The 16403-nt window shown below is 31.5% G+C and overlaps 2 protein-coding genes across 3 annotated transcripts; one reads left to right on the top strand and one right to left on the bottom strand.

Annotated features, from left to right (window-relative positions):
• Positions 1-1850: 1850 nt before the first annotated feature.
• On the top strand, positions 1851-7020 carry LOC107954271 (leucine-rich repeat receptor-like serine/threonine-protein kinase At2g14510). 2 transcript variants are annotated; one of them, XM_041101326.1, is made up of 9 exons: positions 1851-2213; positions 2289-2841; positions 3084-3547; positions 3768-3903; positions 3988-4059; positions 4140-4208; positions 4342-4413; positions 6487-6558; positions 6668-7020. In XM_041101326.1, the coding sequence occupies exons 1-9, from the start codon at positions 2129-2131 to the stop codon at positions 6705-6707; spliced, it is 1563 nt and encodes a 520-aa protein (XP_040957260.1). In that variant the 5' UTR covers positions 1851-2128; the 3' UTR covers positions 6708-7020. The 2 variants fall into 2 exon arrangements, 1 of the variants encoding a protein (XP_040957260.1); XR_005918316.1 differs by having other exon boundaries at positions 1857-2213; positions 4342-4393.
• Positions 7021-7632: 612 nt separating this feature from the next.
• LOC107928547 (uncharacterized) lies at positions 7633-8697 on the bottom strand. The gene has a single exon (XM_016859799.2). It carries the CDS (start codon positions 8605-8607, stop codon positions 7861-7863), a length of 747 nt encoding a protein of 248 aa, XP_016715288.2. The 5' UTR covers positions 8608-8697; the 3' UTR covers positions 7633-7860.
• Positions 8698-16403: the final 7706 nt, after the last annotated feature.

Below are 16403 nucleotides of genomic sequence, written 5' to 3' on the forward strand. Positions count from 1 at the left end.
GAAAAAGAGACGAGGTAAGAAAAGGAGTGAAGATGTTTGGTCTGTAGGTGGAAACCATGGGCACCTCAACAACGTCGGGCTCCACTCCGCCGCACGCTAATTAATTGATATTACTTTACTTTGATATGACAAACTTTTTGGGCCCGGACTGATATTTGAAGTTATATTTTGTTGACCACTATTAAAAAATTTTGGTTGAAATATGAGTTAATTAAAAATGTGCTACGTGGTAATTTAAATAATTAGAAAATATTTATATATATTAAAAATAAAAAATAAATTTATAAATTCTTAAAATTTGAATAAAAATTAAAATAATTTATAATAATTCATAAAATAAAAATATAATTAAGAATTTAATTCATTGAACTATTTGTTTTTAAAGACCAATTCACGAGCTTTAAGTAACGATTCAATGATCGGTATGGTAGAGAAGTACTCATCAATGAGTGGAGAAATATACCTTAGATTTAAGTCAATCTAACGGTAAATATTGAAGACTAGAAATGGAAGTTGTTTAGATTTGGGTTCTTAAATTCGTTATGTTTTAAAACTATTTTATGAAATATAAGAGAAAAAATGATATTTTGATTGGTGCAAGGGTTCCAAAAAGAAAATGCTATACAACAATTATTTTAACAATTCAATAGTTTAAATGAAAATTTTTAAATAATTTAATAATCATTTTATTATTTTTTGAAATTAAGTAATCAAAACATAAATGTACTTTTTTTAAAAAGAAATGTAAATTTATTAAAAATTTAAGGGTTAGTATTTTGTATACTATGATGTTTTTTTTTTCATTTCACAAATACCCTTAAAAAACTGTCATGTGTATCTTTTTTTTAGAGGTGTCCATGAGCCGAGCTAGGCCCAACCAAAAATTTAGGCCGATTTGCTAGGTCAAGGTCTGGCCTGAAAAATGAGTCTAAAATTTTGCTCAAGGCTGACGCCAATAAAAATGTTAAAACTTGAGTTCTGGCCTCCAGTATTACTTTTTTTATATTAATTTTAAAAAAATATAATACATAAAAATACTAAAAATATCAAAATAAATGTTTTACAACAAATTGAAAATAAAATAAAAAAAAACAATATGTATATTTAAATAACACTAAAATAGCTGCAACTTAACAAGCAAATACCTCTAAAATAGTAACAAAATTAACAATAAAATAGGAGTTATACAATATCTAAATAATAACAACAAGATAGTATCAACATAATAGTAGCAACATAATAGTGAAATTGTAGCAAAATAGTAAAAAAAAAAAAGAAAATAGCAAGAAAACAGTAAAAAAAAAACTTGAGTTTTTTTTTTGCATATTCGGGATGGGTCAAGCTCGGGCCAAAAAACTTATCTAAGGCCCGACCCATTTTCTAAACGAGCCTTATTTTTTTATCCAAATCTATTTTTGGGCTTATATTTTTATCCAAACCCTTTCAATTTTTGAGCGAGTCTTTGGGCCAAATGGCCTAACCTATGGACAAGTCTACTCTTTTTTTAAATGCACATTTTTTAATATTATACTATACCTTTAAACGACCTTTATGACCCTTAATCTAGTAATGTTACCAAATATTTTCTTATAATTTAAAAACAAATATTTTACGTAAGGATATAATATAATATTTAAAAAATAAATATTAAAAAAAACGTGGTAATTTTTTAAAGCTAACCTAGAATATAATCCGAGTTTTAGTTGATAAGTTTTAACTGGCACGTAACGACCGGAAACTAAACAGCCAATCAAATGAAAAGCCGCGCGTGACCGGGGTTAGTGTTTTTTTTTTCCCGCGTTAAATTTTTTTTTTAACCTTTAAATATTTTATAGTCATTGAATACGATCAAATACAAAATCAAAACAGCGTCGAATCCATGAAACCCAAATCTTCACTTAGAAGAGATCCTTTATCTTACCATTCCACTGAATTTTGATTTCATCTTCTCTAACTCCAACTATGCGCTATTCCGTTTCTTGCACGACTCACCCTTGACCTACACTTGACTCGTTCAACAGCCGGTCTGAGTCTGTTTAAGACTCACTCTTCACTCGGATAACCCATAACTAATCAAACCTTACCCACCGATTCCTTTAATTTTCCCCTCCCTCTTTTCATCTCCGCCATGTCTACTCCTTCCTTTCTACTCTCACTTTCCTTCCTTTTCCTCTCCTTTCTCTCCATTTCTCTCTCCCAACAACCACCCAAAGGTATTCATATCCTCTCCCCCTCCCTTTTCAATTATTTCCATTTCTAACGATTTTTTATTTGAATTGTGTTTGTAGGATATTTGATTGATTGTGGCGCCACTTCCAAAACCGCCATCGACGACCGAGAATGGCTTCCCGACGAGGATTTCATCTCCACCGGTTCATCAAAGAACCTAACGGTTCCCCGTCTCATTCCCACTTTCTCCACCGTCCGATCGTTTCCTCTTCAAAACAATCTTCGCCGTAAGTTCTGCTACACGGCGCGCGTTTACAAAGGTGCGAGATACCTAATCAGGACGGCTTACTACTACGGGGGAGTCAACGGCGTGAATTTTCCTTCGCCTCCCGTTTTCGATCAGATAGTGGACGGCACGTTTTGGAGAGTGGTAAATACGACGGAAGACTATCGGAAGGGCTCGACGTCGTCCTACGAAGCTGTGTTTGAAGCTAAAGGGACTACCATGAGCGTTTGTATTGCTTCGAATACGTATACGGAGTCCGACCCGTTTATTTCAAGTTTGGAGATGCTTCTTTTGGGGGATTCGCTTTATAATACTACAAATTTTGATTCTTATGCTTTGAGTTTAGTTGCGAGGCACAGTTTTGGACATAATCGATCCGTTATTAGGTAATTCCAAGCTTTTAGCTTCTTTGTTTTGCCATTTATTTGATATTTTAAAAAGAAAATGCTAATTAAGCAAAAAAAAAAAAGAAACTTGTTGCATGCTCCTTTTATTTCGTCGTTTTTGTAATATCTGTCAATATAGTTGTTGTCACTTTGAAAACTTGTTTAGTCTGAAGTTGGAGTTTCATTTTCTTAGTATGCTTTCTTTGATATTGCTGAATATAAATGTTTTGTGCTCTGACCAGTTACCCTGATGATCTCTTTGATCGATATTGGGAGCCATATGCAGAAAATGTTTCTGTTATAGCAAGCAATAACACTCCATCTGTTTCTGGGTTCTGGAATATACCCCCTTCAAAAATATTTGAAAGCGCACTTTCAACAGATCAGTTGGAACCCCTGGAGTTGAGATGGCCACCTTTGTCACTTCCGAACTCAACTTACTACATTGCTTTGTATTTTGCGGATCATCGTGATTCAATGCTTTCAGGCTCAAGAGTGCTTCACATACACATAAATGAAGTAAGGTATATTAGCAATTTGGAAGTGACTTCAGCAGGAGCTGCGGTCTTCGCAACCAGATGGCCACTTGAAGGTCAAACAAAGATTACTTTGAGTTCCGCTGCCAATTCGAATGCTAGTCCTTTAATCAATGCCGGGGAGATTTTTGATATACTTCGCCTAGGAGGAAGAACTCATACTAGGGATGGTATGGTTGCTAATGATTTCAACTTCTGTTGTTTGAAATCAAATTGAAAATTTTTTCCTTGGTGAATGGTCGAACTGATTTAGTGGTGATTGTCTGTTACTGGTTATACTGGACCCTTTATGTCAAGAGTCAACTTTTGGGTTAACAATTGGCTACTACTGTTAGGATTCTTCATTTCTCTTACTGTTTGTTTGAAAAAGATCCCAATTTCTTGTTGCAGTTATAGCTTTAAATGCAATGAAAAGCAGTTTGCGGAACCCTCCACTTGATTGGAATGGTGATCCTTGCCTGCCCCTTAATTACACATGGACTGGAATTACATGTTTTGAGGGTGAACGAATTCGTGTGGTTACTTTGTGAGTAGTTAAGATGCTTTTTATTTTTGTTGTCTATGCGTCATCTACTCTTGCTCAGACAACTTGCTTTTTGTTTGTTTTCAGGAACTTGACTAGTATGGGTCTTTCAGGATCATTGTCTTCAAGCATTGCTAATTTAACTGCACTGACTGGCATGTATGGTATTAAAACTGTATTTCAAGTGATGAAATTCAGAGGTAATAACATCCTAATTGAATTTCCGTTTCCCTCAACAGTTGGCTCGGTAATAACAGTTTATCGGGAACAATACCTAATCTCAGTTCTTTAAGGCTACTAGAAGTGTTGTAAGTTATTTTTCTCATGTTTTTTCTCTTTTACTTAATTGGCTACCTAAGTAGTTGGTACAAGGGTTCATTTAGAATTGTCTGATAGCTTTATTTGAAAACTACATTTAATATGCTACCTTTTTTGTTAAAGGCATTTGGAAGATAATCAGTTCAATGGAGATATTCCCTCATCACTTGGAGAAGTGAGAAGCTTGCGTGAACTGTAAATCATTCTTACACAATACAGTTTGTTTTAATGAATTTGTTTCTGATAAAGTTTTAAATAATAACAACCACTTTAGTGTGACTAATGCATTATAATCTTTAATCAGGTTAGATACTAAACTGATTCAACTCTATTTATATTTAGGATAAATCAGTATTAAAACAATTAAATTCCTCTTGAGGATATTGGCTAATTTGTTAGATTCAAGTTGCATTAAAAATTTGGATCAAAGATATTTTGTTATTTTATGTTTGACACTAGATCTGTCAATCAGATTCGTACTATATTGCCCCAAGTAATTCTTTTAGATTGCATCATAAAATGGTGGGAGATGAATGTGCTAGACTTAAAACGTTGTGTCTTATCATCCTTTCTTGATTCTGACCCTTGAGCTTATTATTGTTGGACCCATGTACCTGGTCTATTGCACCATGGTTTCTTTCCTATATTAATGGAGAATGACATGACCTGAAAAATATCCTTGTTAATGGAGGTATAAATTGCATAATGTTACCCTTGGATTGACCCTTATTTTGAAATGACAAAACATTCAGCTAAATAGCTTGATTGAGTTTATTGAAAAGTTTATAAGTGTTATTTTAAGGTATATGGATTTGTGCTATTTGCTTTGAAGAACACCTGAACATATTTTAATATATTGAACTTGATTCATTTCTCAAAACACAAAGTTCTCAAAGAACTAATCTTTTTTCAAATGTTTTCTAAGTTAAAAGTCAATATTTTTCAAAGATAAAATTGTTTAGAATTTTATATTTGAGGAAAAGGATTGAATCCGTGGTGGAAATGATAATCCTTTTTCACACAGAATGGTTCCTTTGATTGTCAAGCCCAACGAGATAGAATCGATGGATTCTCAGATATTTTGAATTTTAAAATTGGCTTGACAAGCATAAGGGATCAATTTAACAGAATATTTCTTTTTGCTTGAGGAGCAAAAAGATTGATATTCTGTTAAGAAGGATCGATCTTTATTCAAATAGAATCTCCTTTTGGCTGGAAAGCAAAAAAACTTGATACCTTAAAGGAAGGGATTGTTCCTTCATCCCTTGACAGCAATCCAAGGGTTGAATTTGGAGCAAAACCAACAGTTGAGTCTTCAACATAAACAGGGCCTTCCCAGCCCTGTTCACTTGAAGAGATTTCAATTGCAGGAGTCATAGATTCAATTCTTCAACCAGTCTTAAAGCTTTAAATTCTTCATCTCTTTTACTTTACCGTAATAAATTATATTATCTCTTTGTACCAAATATTTACAAAAACCAACCTCTGTGAGGTAAAAAATCTATGCATATCATCTTGAGTTTGTAAATATAAGGGGACTGAAACTCTGGAGTGCACTTTTAAGATTTGGGTAAAACCAAGTATTTGAGTTGAATTTCTGAAGGTTATATCTTAACCTTGAAAAGGAAGTTGTAATATTGAAAAACTAGTGGACTGAACTTCTTGGTGACAAAGCCAAGGTGAAGATCATAGGTGTCTTTGGAAAAGGACTAAATGTTGGTAAATCTTGAGTTTGATCTTTAATTTCATTTACAATTGCCTATCCCTTTAGTTTTATGGAGAAACTCATTTGGTTTAAAATAACTTAAAACTTCTAATTAACCTATTCACCCTTCTTAGTTTACCCAACTCCTTTTAGCTAAAACATGAGTTCTGTAGGACTGGCAATTGTTGTGTCCTATATATTGGCAGGAAGAGCTATTGTTTCATATAGTTTGTGGTCCTTCACTTCCTTGCTTAACATAGGTAGTTAAGGGTTTTGTTCTTAGTTGTGGCAAACCGTAAACTTATTTGATGTTCGCTGATTAGAGTTCAATTTGCAGCATAACCATGCAAAATAAAAAGTTGAAACATGTCTCTGTTCTCCAGTAGCTTTCTAATTACATCCACCTACCATTGTAAGAACATATGAAATCTTTACTATAGGTATACAATTTTGTAGATATCATGAAAAATGCCATCTATGTCTACACACACATTGTTTCCTACAAGCATTCCTTTCCATCTAGGTTGTTTTAATTATTCTTTTTTTTTTTTTTTGTCTTCTAGATTCTTACAAAACAATAATCTGACTGGGCGAATACCGGATAGTCTTGTAGGAAAACCTGGACTGGACTTGAGGTAAGTATAAATTTACACTAGTTATGTTAGTCTTAGCTTATAAACTTCAAGCTTTAACTCTTCTGAACTATAAAACTGCAATATTAATCTACACTTTAATTTGTTTCAGGACTTCTGGAAATCAGTTTTTATCCCCGTCACCTTCTTAAGTAGATTGTACATGCGTTCAGAGGTAACATCACACGATTGCAATGATCAAAATACTCGATTTCACTGAATTCTGTATCAAAAAGGTATCATCTTGGTCTGAAATTTTGGTGGAAGTTCCACCATTGTTGTCTGTTTGATTGCAAAGTTGTCTCCTATTCTGCATGTTGGAGCATCCTCAGTTTTAATTATACTAGAAATAGTTGTCCATGTTCAGCTAGTCTGTTCTTTATTTACTCAAATACGAAATCATATCTGTAAATCATAGCCATATACTTCATTATATTCTTTACAATATAAATTTTAATTGGTTCATGATTTTGTATCATATTTGCATTTTCTTTCTTTTGTAGTATTATTTGAATCAATAAGATTACAAGAAAAAGAAGAAATTGAATATCTATCCATTGTTATCTCTAAAAATTACTGCCTCGAAGTTCAACACCATTTACCGGTAAGAAGAGTACAGCTGCCTGCCTGTGTAGTTTTAAAATGTTGGATGTCATTTACCTGTCAGAAGCATCGATAGCGAAGGTTCATTTGCTTTTATAATTTCGTACTTGGGAACCCCCATTGGAAACAGCATCACAACAAATTCAAATTTAAATAAATAAATAAAAAGAAATTGAAGTTGTGAAAGGATTAATTTACATGGGTGCTATATGCCACACTAAAATACACCAATTTTTTAATTTCTGAAGAATCAGAACCATTTCACTTTTCCCACATCTTTCTTCTTTCTCAAAAAAATAATTCATTGCTGTTAAAGACCCATTCATCAGCCTTTTCTTTGGCTCATCTTACAGACTGGGTCCCTATAAATTCATATACCTCTGCATCTTTGCATGTGTATGTGTTTGGATTCTCTGCTCTATTCATAATAATACATTACACCATGATGAACTTGAATTCAAAAATAAAATAAAATTTAAGAAAGAGAGTAAATTAGAGTTTTTTTTTTTTGTTGATAGTCAACATTTACATTGTAATACACCTGAATCTTCCATCCATCATATTTGAAGATTTTATCTAAAAAAACATAAATAATAAAAAAAAAACCCAACAAAAATTGAAAAATTAAAAACAGATGTAACATGTTGAAAGAACCTAAAAATTTCAGATACGACTCGATTGGATTCGGTTGTTTTGTTCCCTTCACCTTTCTAATATTCTTCCTTTCTTGAGTGGAAACAGAGGAGGCAATGCACTGCTTTTGACTTGTGTGCAAATAGGCACATTAATCATTGGCCTGATCCTAATACTTGCTGATCTTGTTCTTTCCAACCCTTTCTTTATCCTCTTCACATGCTTATTATCTCTATTCCCTGATCCTTGTTTCCCTTCTTCGGCTACATCGGCCAACGAGCTCGACGACGACGATGACGAAGACGACGACGGTGACAACGATGACGTCGCCCGTTGTTTCTTCAACCTCAGCAATTCTTTCCACAACACCGTACATTTCGGTGGTCTCGGTGACGGGTCATCATCAACAAACCAACTCACCCTACTACTCTCCTCCTTGTTTTCCACCACTTCACGCTCATCGTCATCACCATCGCCCTCGCCATCACCGCCGCTTTCTTTTCTTAGGTTGATTTGTTTGAGCTTCTCGGAATGATGCATTTGCCAAAAGGGAAGCAGTTTCCCTTCAAAGAAAAGCTCATCGGCTGTCAACATGGCATGGCTGCTCACATTGCTTGAAAGGAACTCAAAATCTGCAACAGCAACCCTTGCTGTTGCCGTTTTGTCTTTGTCCTTGTCTGCGTCGTCGGTTTGAGAATGTGGGTTGATGGATATGAAGTTGGTTTCATCAAGAAAATCAGCTGAGAATGAAATCCTGGGGCTTGAATTTGTCTCCATGCTATTTCTTGAGCTTGCTTGAACAGCTTCCATGGCCATTCTTTAGGTTTCAGGGTCCAATAGGAGGAGAAAATGTTTACCTACAGTACTTTAAAAAAAAAAAAAAGGTTGGGCTATGTGTCTGAGTAGAGATGCATGGGATTTGTGATTTATAAAGGGGGAAAGGGGAAGCAGATGGTTTTTTCAGTGTTTCTTTGCTGTCAACTTCTTATTAATTAATTAGGGTTAATTGCAATACATATCCCCCAAACCATAGGCTAAATTTTAAATTAGCCCCTAAACTGTAAAACTTTTCGAATATTTATAAATGAACACAATTAATTTCATGTCAACTTTGTTTCAATTTGGGTTATTAAATTTTTTTTAATAGTATAAGATTAAATTAATTCATCTAATAGTATAAAGATTATTTTGATCCAGTCCCTATAATAAAAAGATTTCATGGGTAGAGTTTCATCATTCCAACCAGATCTTTTTATCAAACTAATCATCAAATTTCAAACACGTATCATAATTGAAATGTTATGAAATTTAAAGATTAAATTAAAATTTTGAGAAATTTAACACAAATAATTATAGAAGACGGAGATATTTAAAGTGATGTAGGGAGGTACTAATGTGGTGTTTAATTATATTGAAAGCATCACATGGGACGGACACTCCTACATTTAGTAAAGGACAAAATGGTTTTTCCCTTTGAGTTTTGCTTCCATTTTGCATGCAATTTATGAGCCATCTTTTTTTTATCTTCTTTTTCTGTTTTTATTTAGGTTTTTTTTATAATTATTAAAATAATAAAATTATACTTTTACTATCATAAAAATATATAATTTAATTCTAACCCCTAAAAAATTTTCCAGACTTTCATCTGTGATCCCAAAACAAAATATAATGAACAATTTGGTAACATTAATAAAAAAAAAGAGTAATTAAATTAGATTATGAAGTTTTCTCGCTTCTCGTGTAAACTCTGAAACAAGTGATGAATCAATATTTAAGTAACAGTTAAGTCAGATACAATTAAATTTTTGCAGATTTTTTAAATTAGTAAATTATTGTTAAAATGTTGATTTCTATGTATTTGAGAAAAATATGATTATTGGAGTTTTATATTAATTAACATTTCCTTCTTTTTTAATGCTTTTGATAATGGAATTTTTATAAAGTATTAATAGCATTGATGAAATTAATTAATGTATTGCTTGTTTTTATAAAGTGTTAATTTTATCTTTAAACACACTCAATATGGTTTTCCTGGAAAGGGTCGGCAGGTAACCTTTTTCTTTTTAATGAATATGAATTGTAAAAAACTAAATAATTAATATTATAATCCAACCCGAAATCCAATCCGAAAAGTTACCCTTATATATATATTCCTAAAGAACCTCTTTAGAGGGGGACGGTTCTCCATGCGGGACCTTGAATCTACTTCTTCACCATAACACATTTCCCCTCCTTCTCCACTTCCGTTGATATTGTGGTTGAAATTGGATATTTTCCTATTTTTGAGTATTTAACTTTGAGAAGTTTAAGCATTTTTTATGTCATGTGATTTTTTATTTACCCAAAGAAAAAACTGAAATTTTATATTTTGGAATTTAACATGTTAATTACAAACTAGTATGGTTTGGTTTTCGGTCCACAATTTATGCTGGCATGATTATTTGTTTGTGATAAATTTTCTAGTGTGATATTTTGAAATTTTAAAAAATTTGATGTAATAATAAAATTAATATTGAAAATACTAATTAGAATTGTTTCTTAAAAACACTTATTTGCAACCATCATGATATAATAATGTTGGGTAAACTACACTGGTGGTCGCCCAACTATTGGGTCACTAGACGTTAACTGGCCGATGGAAAAATGACATTATAAAATTTAAAATTGATGTAATAGTAACTTTAACCCTCAAATATTTATACATTGTGTCAATTTAGTCTTGATTTTGAAAATTTTAACAATAGATGTTTGCACATTGTGTAATTTAGTCCTTTTTGTAGTTGCTTTCTTTGTGACTGTTTCACCTAAAAAGCTTAAAAAACAAATTTATCAGCTAAATTTGATAAAAACATCAAAAATAGAAACACCCAAAAACTCAAGATCATAATTTTCATGTTTTCTCATTCTTTTCTCTTGATACTTCAATTCTCCGTCATTAAATGAGAAACTAATGGCTGAGATAACTCAATCTTCATTGGTCCACTCTTTACCAGGTTTGTAAGTTTCACACTTGAGGACTAAATTAGGTAATGTGTGAGCATTGAGGACTAAATTTGTTATCATGTCAATTTTAAAAGTTGTCATGTTATCTTTTCATTAGCCTTTAACAACTAGTGGTGACCATTTTGTAACCATTTTGTAACTTTTTATAGTTGAGTGACAAAAAAAAACTTACTGATAATGTTCTTAAGAAAAATTGATATTAACATTTTGATTGAAATAGTTAACTATATTAATTATTTGGACTAAGTAATGACATTATAAAAGTAAAGAGACCAATTATGTAAACAATTAAAGTATATAGATTAAATATTAAGTTTTAACATAATCTAAAGGGCAAAATTGAAATTGAACCATTGTCTTATGATGCCAAAAAAGCGATACAAACCTACAAAATGATTTAATCGAAAAAATTAATGATATTAATTAGTGGCCAACAACCTTTTGACCTAGTGACAAGAGTATTTGTATTGTGGTATGAGAGCTTGGGTTCAATTCGTAACAACCTCACCTCTACCCCAATTATAAAATAAAATAATATTTAGACTAATTAATAATATTATAAAAACATAAAAATTAAATTATGTTAAAAATTAAAGTACAAAAACATTTCAAATTTAAGTATATTAGAATGATTAAAACTAAAATTTAACCATATTTAAAGGAAGGTCATATTTCTAAAATGTTAAAAATAGAAAAGAAAGAGAGCATAATAGCCTACCATGTGTCCATAGTTATGTATAGGTATATATGGGTATATATAGATTAAAAAAAATTCTCATTATTTAGCTTCAATATTATCATATTAAATAAATATGGGAAGAAAAAGAAAAAAGAAAAATTATTCACAATGGGTCAAAATCTATATAATGCTAAATATTAATTTATTAAATTTTATATACATATAAAATACTTTAAATGTAATTATGATAAAAATAAAAATATATATGTACAATTATTTAACTTTTTCTTTATAACTTCACACCCAAAGACAAAAGTAAATTCCTATCATTCACGCACCACGACTCAATTTTATAATGTGGGTTATGGGATCAACACGTATAACTAATAAGCCAAAAGTTTGGAAGCCTAACATCAATAATGCTGGTGGGAGGGAGATCGACATTTTCGAAGTTTCATTTATTCAGAGCTAATAAATTCCTTAACAGTATCGATTTGTTAAAGAATCTGTTAGTGTCGAATAAACGACACTTTGAAAATTTATCTGTAAAGAGTTAGCTTCCTTTCAACTCAGAGCAATTACATTATCAAACAAGTTCTTGATAAACAGTTTTTTACAATACCTTTTAACAACAAATATGAAATTTTTTGAAAAACATTATATGCTTTATCTTTTAAGCAATAGTGAGAGTGAGAGTTTTGATTAATTTATTTGGATAAATGAAGGGAAATTTTAAAAAGGAAAAAAAGCTTAGTTTCCTTTGACTCATCTTAAGAGCTTACATATTATAACAAGGAAAGAGAGGCTTAAGCATGTGATCACATGAAAGTAAATATTAGCCATGTGAAATCTGAATCATATATATATATATGATTCATTCACTGACCAAAATACCCCTTGAAATACCTTGACTCACATGGGTATATCTAGTTAATTTTTCACCAATGAAAGGGTGTTTTCGTCATTGAGAATAATTCACCATTGGTACATATGATCATGTCCAGCTGCTGGAAAAGCTTGTTCCAAGATTTGCACATCTCTTAATTAAATCCAGACAGCTAATAATTACCATCATAATGCCTAATCTTTTAATTGATTATTAATCACATTCTGTGCTCTTTTTTCTATGATAGAATGAGAGGGAGACAATAATGTTTAAAGCTTTTCCACACCTTGAAACAAACAACCTATACTTAACATGTGATTTACAATCCAAGTTAAGATTTAATTATTTGATTCTTGTCCTGCCTTTTCTTGGTCCTTCATCTTTAGTGCTTGATTAATTCAATCCCTTTTTTATGTTTTCATTTTTACCCTCCTCCAAACAATTAAACTCAATAAGTTTATATTGATGCTGAATTATGGGATACATTAGATAGTTTGATCCTTCTCCAACGGCACGGTTACAGTAAAATAGTGATTCATTCTGACAGTTTCAAATTTTGCTTTGATTAGACGAATCCATAAGATTTTGGTATATGAAGATCATTGGATTCTAAAGCATGTCTCTAGGGAAAATAATCGAGTTCCTTACTACTAGATCCAATTGTAGGCAATGTTTGTATTTTTATGTCAAATTTTGCTTCCTACTAGATAATGATTACTTTTGAAGTTGATATCATTGCATTAATATATTGACGAGAAACTTTGATGGAAAATATCGATGGTATTAACAATCAAACTTATATTTTTAAATTGAAAAAGTAAAAGGATTTAATTTTTAGCTTTTTAATTATAAAGACTATATCTTAGACTTCAATCAAGTATAGGGACTGAAGGCAAAATTTGACCAAGTCTCTCTCTTCTCTTTTCTTTCATTTTTCTCTTTTAATATGATGGAATTAGGAAATTTTTGATAGTTGGGTAATTTGTTTATGCTTTTGATTTAGTGTAAATATTTAAACCCATCTCTAAAAAATTTGTGAAAAATTTCAAGAATGAACAATTCAATTAATATATTAGGTGATATATTTCATCTAAAAATTGAATAATCTTAAATTTAATACAAACACAAATAAAAATTTATTTAAATAAATAGATGAACCCAAATCCAAAAATAAAAAATTCAACATCCATAGGCAAAACTCAAGATATTTCCATTGTATTTAAATATTTATATTAATGTGTCGATTGAATTTTAGTTCGATTGGTATTGATATTGTTACCAATGTAGAAGGACATCAGTTTAAGCATGTGCTGAAACGCATTATCCTCCTATTTAAGAGTTGAGGAAGGATTATAGGTAGTTCTAAACATTGTATCAGAAAAAACAGATCATATAAATTTTGATATCTTCATAATTCATATAATTTTTTTGGTTAAAATCTTTGGTATCATATAAGAACTAAGTTACGTAAAACCTCTAAACAAATAGAAGTTCTCTCAACACTATTTTTTCCATTTATATAATTCGGATTCGATACCTTACGTAAAACAATAGTAATTCATATATTTTTTTTGTAATAAAGGATAAAGAATAAAGATGAGGATTGAATCTAAAAGATTGATGGGGGTTAAATATTTGAACACAACTTTCTTTTACTGATTCAATGGATTAATGTTTATAAGTATGACAGGTTAATAATTGGTGTTAGGGACAAAGAGGAAAAGGTCAAAAGACAAGAATTTAGTAGCTATCTTCAAAGGCCCATTTGATAAGAGAGTTAGGGTTAGGCTAGCTTATGGGTGATGATAGGGATAGGGACCCAATCATAAAACTTTCTTTTTTGGAGACTTTTTGGGGAAATTCAATTGATCCGGAGTACGATCCAAGGCCTAAAGCATGAATGCCAATGTGACTAAAAAAAAAACTCTGCTAAGAATGGGGGACCACTAATTATTGTAATTTTCTTTTATAAAATTTAATGATTAAACCATAGTAGCTCAGTTTCATCGCAAAGCTTAGCTGTTACAGTATCAACATATGCCAAAACCAATGCCAATGCCAATGCCAATGCCATTGCCATTATTAAATTATACAAGTCTCATTGTGTTGATTGATAGAGACAGACAGAAAGCAAATTGGACCACCCCACACAATGAGTTTTGACTCCAATCAACTTGTTTAACTAACTTTGACCAAATATCATTAATTTCGTTTTTTAAAAGTTAAATTCTTAAAATATTGGTCATCCTATTATTTAGGTCCTTTATTAGGTTGATTACATTAAATACCAACTCAAATTTGATACGTAAAACATGTTATAAAACATGTACATACTTATTATATAAATAATTTGAATTTGATGTATGTTACAACACAAAAAAATAAGAGTGACTTGTAATGGCGGTTCATATTATAAGAGCGCAAAGAGTTGTTAAGATGAGGACGATTCATGTTATGTATGGTGTATAAAGTCACTATATTAGGGAGTTTATGGGGATGGGGTTTCCTATAGAGTCAGGTTACTTGCTATTTCTTTATCTCAATGAGGATATTTACAAGGGGTTAAGGGATAGACATGAGTCCTCGAGTTGCCCTTCTCATTAGATGTAGTAATAGGGTGGCATGTGTCGGATCAGGGTACTAATAGAGTCAACTTGTTAGACCGAACAAAATGTTTATCATATATGATGGATTGATAGATGTTTAGAGAAGCTTTTCCCAATTTATCTTTTACTGATTACATGAGTTCCATGGGGATGATGTCCGGGCGATGCTAAGAAGTTGCAGCGAGGCTATCGTTGCTATGTTTTAGTGGTGATCAATTGTTATAGTAAGAGGAAGGTATAGAGATATAACAAGTTGTCCCCCTAAATGAAAGCTATGTTAATCATCAAAAAATTGATCATAAATTTTAAAATGTTTTAAAAGAGTTCTTAAAGTAGTAATACTGTATCAAGTAAGTCCTTTCATTTGTCTAATCTTCAATTTGGGCATTAAGTAGCAATTTGAATCTGAGAATGAGCATATTTAAAACATGTAGATCAAATTCTGAACATATTTGCATGTACTAAAAATATCAACTTTTTCAATTTGATGAATTAGAAAATCAATGAAATTAAAATTTAGGAGAGTTCTTTTTTTTTTTTATTAACATTGAAATCCAAGTTTCCAATATAATAAATACACCATGTTTAAAATTATGATCCATGTCATGTTTGAGCTGGAGTTCAACGTTCAAGCTAATAGCTGATAGTATAGGGACTTTGGTGCAATTAACCTTATAAAAACAAACAGGTGAGCAGAGGCAAAAGGTTTTCCATCACTAGTTAAAATTGATGGTGTTGATGTGAATCATAACTTTGTGGGATTCGGTTGACAAGTTTGCAAGTGAAGCTAAAATTGTTGCTGTTGAGGAAATAGTATTTGACCCACTACTGAAAAGGATAAGAAGAAAGCTAAGGGTATGGGGCACTACGCAAAGCAGGCCGATCAAGTGGCTGAGTAGCTAAAGCCAACTTCAACTGGTACACCCCAATTCCATCATTGCCTCTTCGATACTCAAACTATACTATATAATTATTGCTGTGTAAATGAGATATTGATCCTTACAAGTTATCTGAGTTTAACTTAAAAAGATTTCGAAGTTATCAGTCAAACTGAATTTGAGCTTAGCAACACTTGAATTGAATGACTCACAAACCTTATCGAGCTTTTCATATGTTTCTCTTATTAAATTACATTATTTCCCTTAATATATATTATTTACCTTGAGCTTAATAATTAAGTCAAGCTCGAGTATAAAAATTTGTAAACGAGCTTAATCGAGCAAGCGAACTTAATTATTAACCCCTAACCTCTTATATTAGAAGTTAGATTGTATTTTGTTCCTTTTACTAAAAAAAGGGGCAAATTAGTTAATGTACGTCAGATTAAAGAGTAAATTAGTTCTTTCTATTAATAATTTCACTCATTTCTACAAGTTAAAAACTTGTCCCGACTTGCTCTTCAAAAACTAATCTTTCAAATGCTCGTGACTACCCCTCT

Source organism: Gossypium hirsutum, chromosome D09 (genome assembly GCF_007990345.1).
Source record: "Gossypium hirsutum isolate 1008001.06 chromosome D09, Gossypium_hirsutum_v2.1, whole genome shotgun sequence".
Taxonomy (NCBI): Eukaryota; Viridiplantae; Streptophyta; class Magnoliopsida; order Malvales; family Malvaceae; genus Gossypium; species Gossypium hirsutum.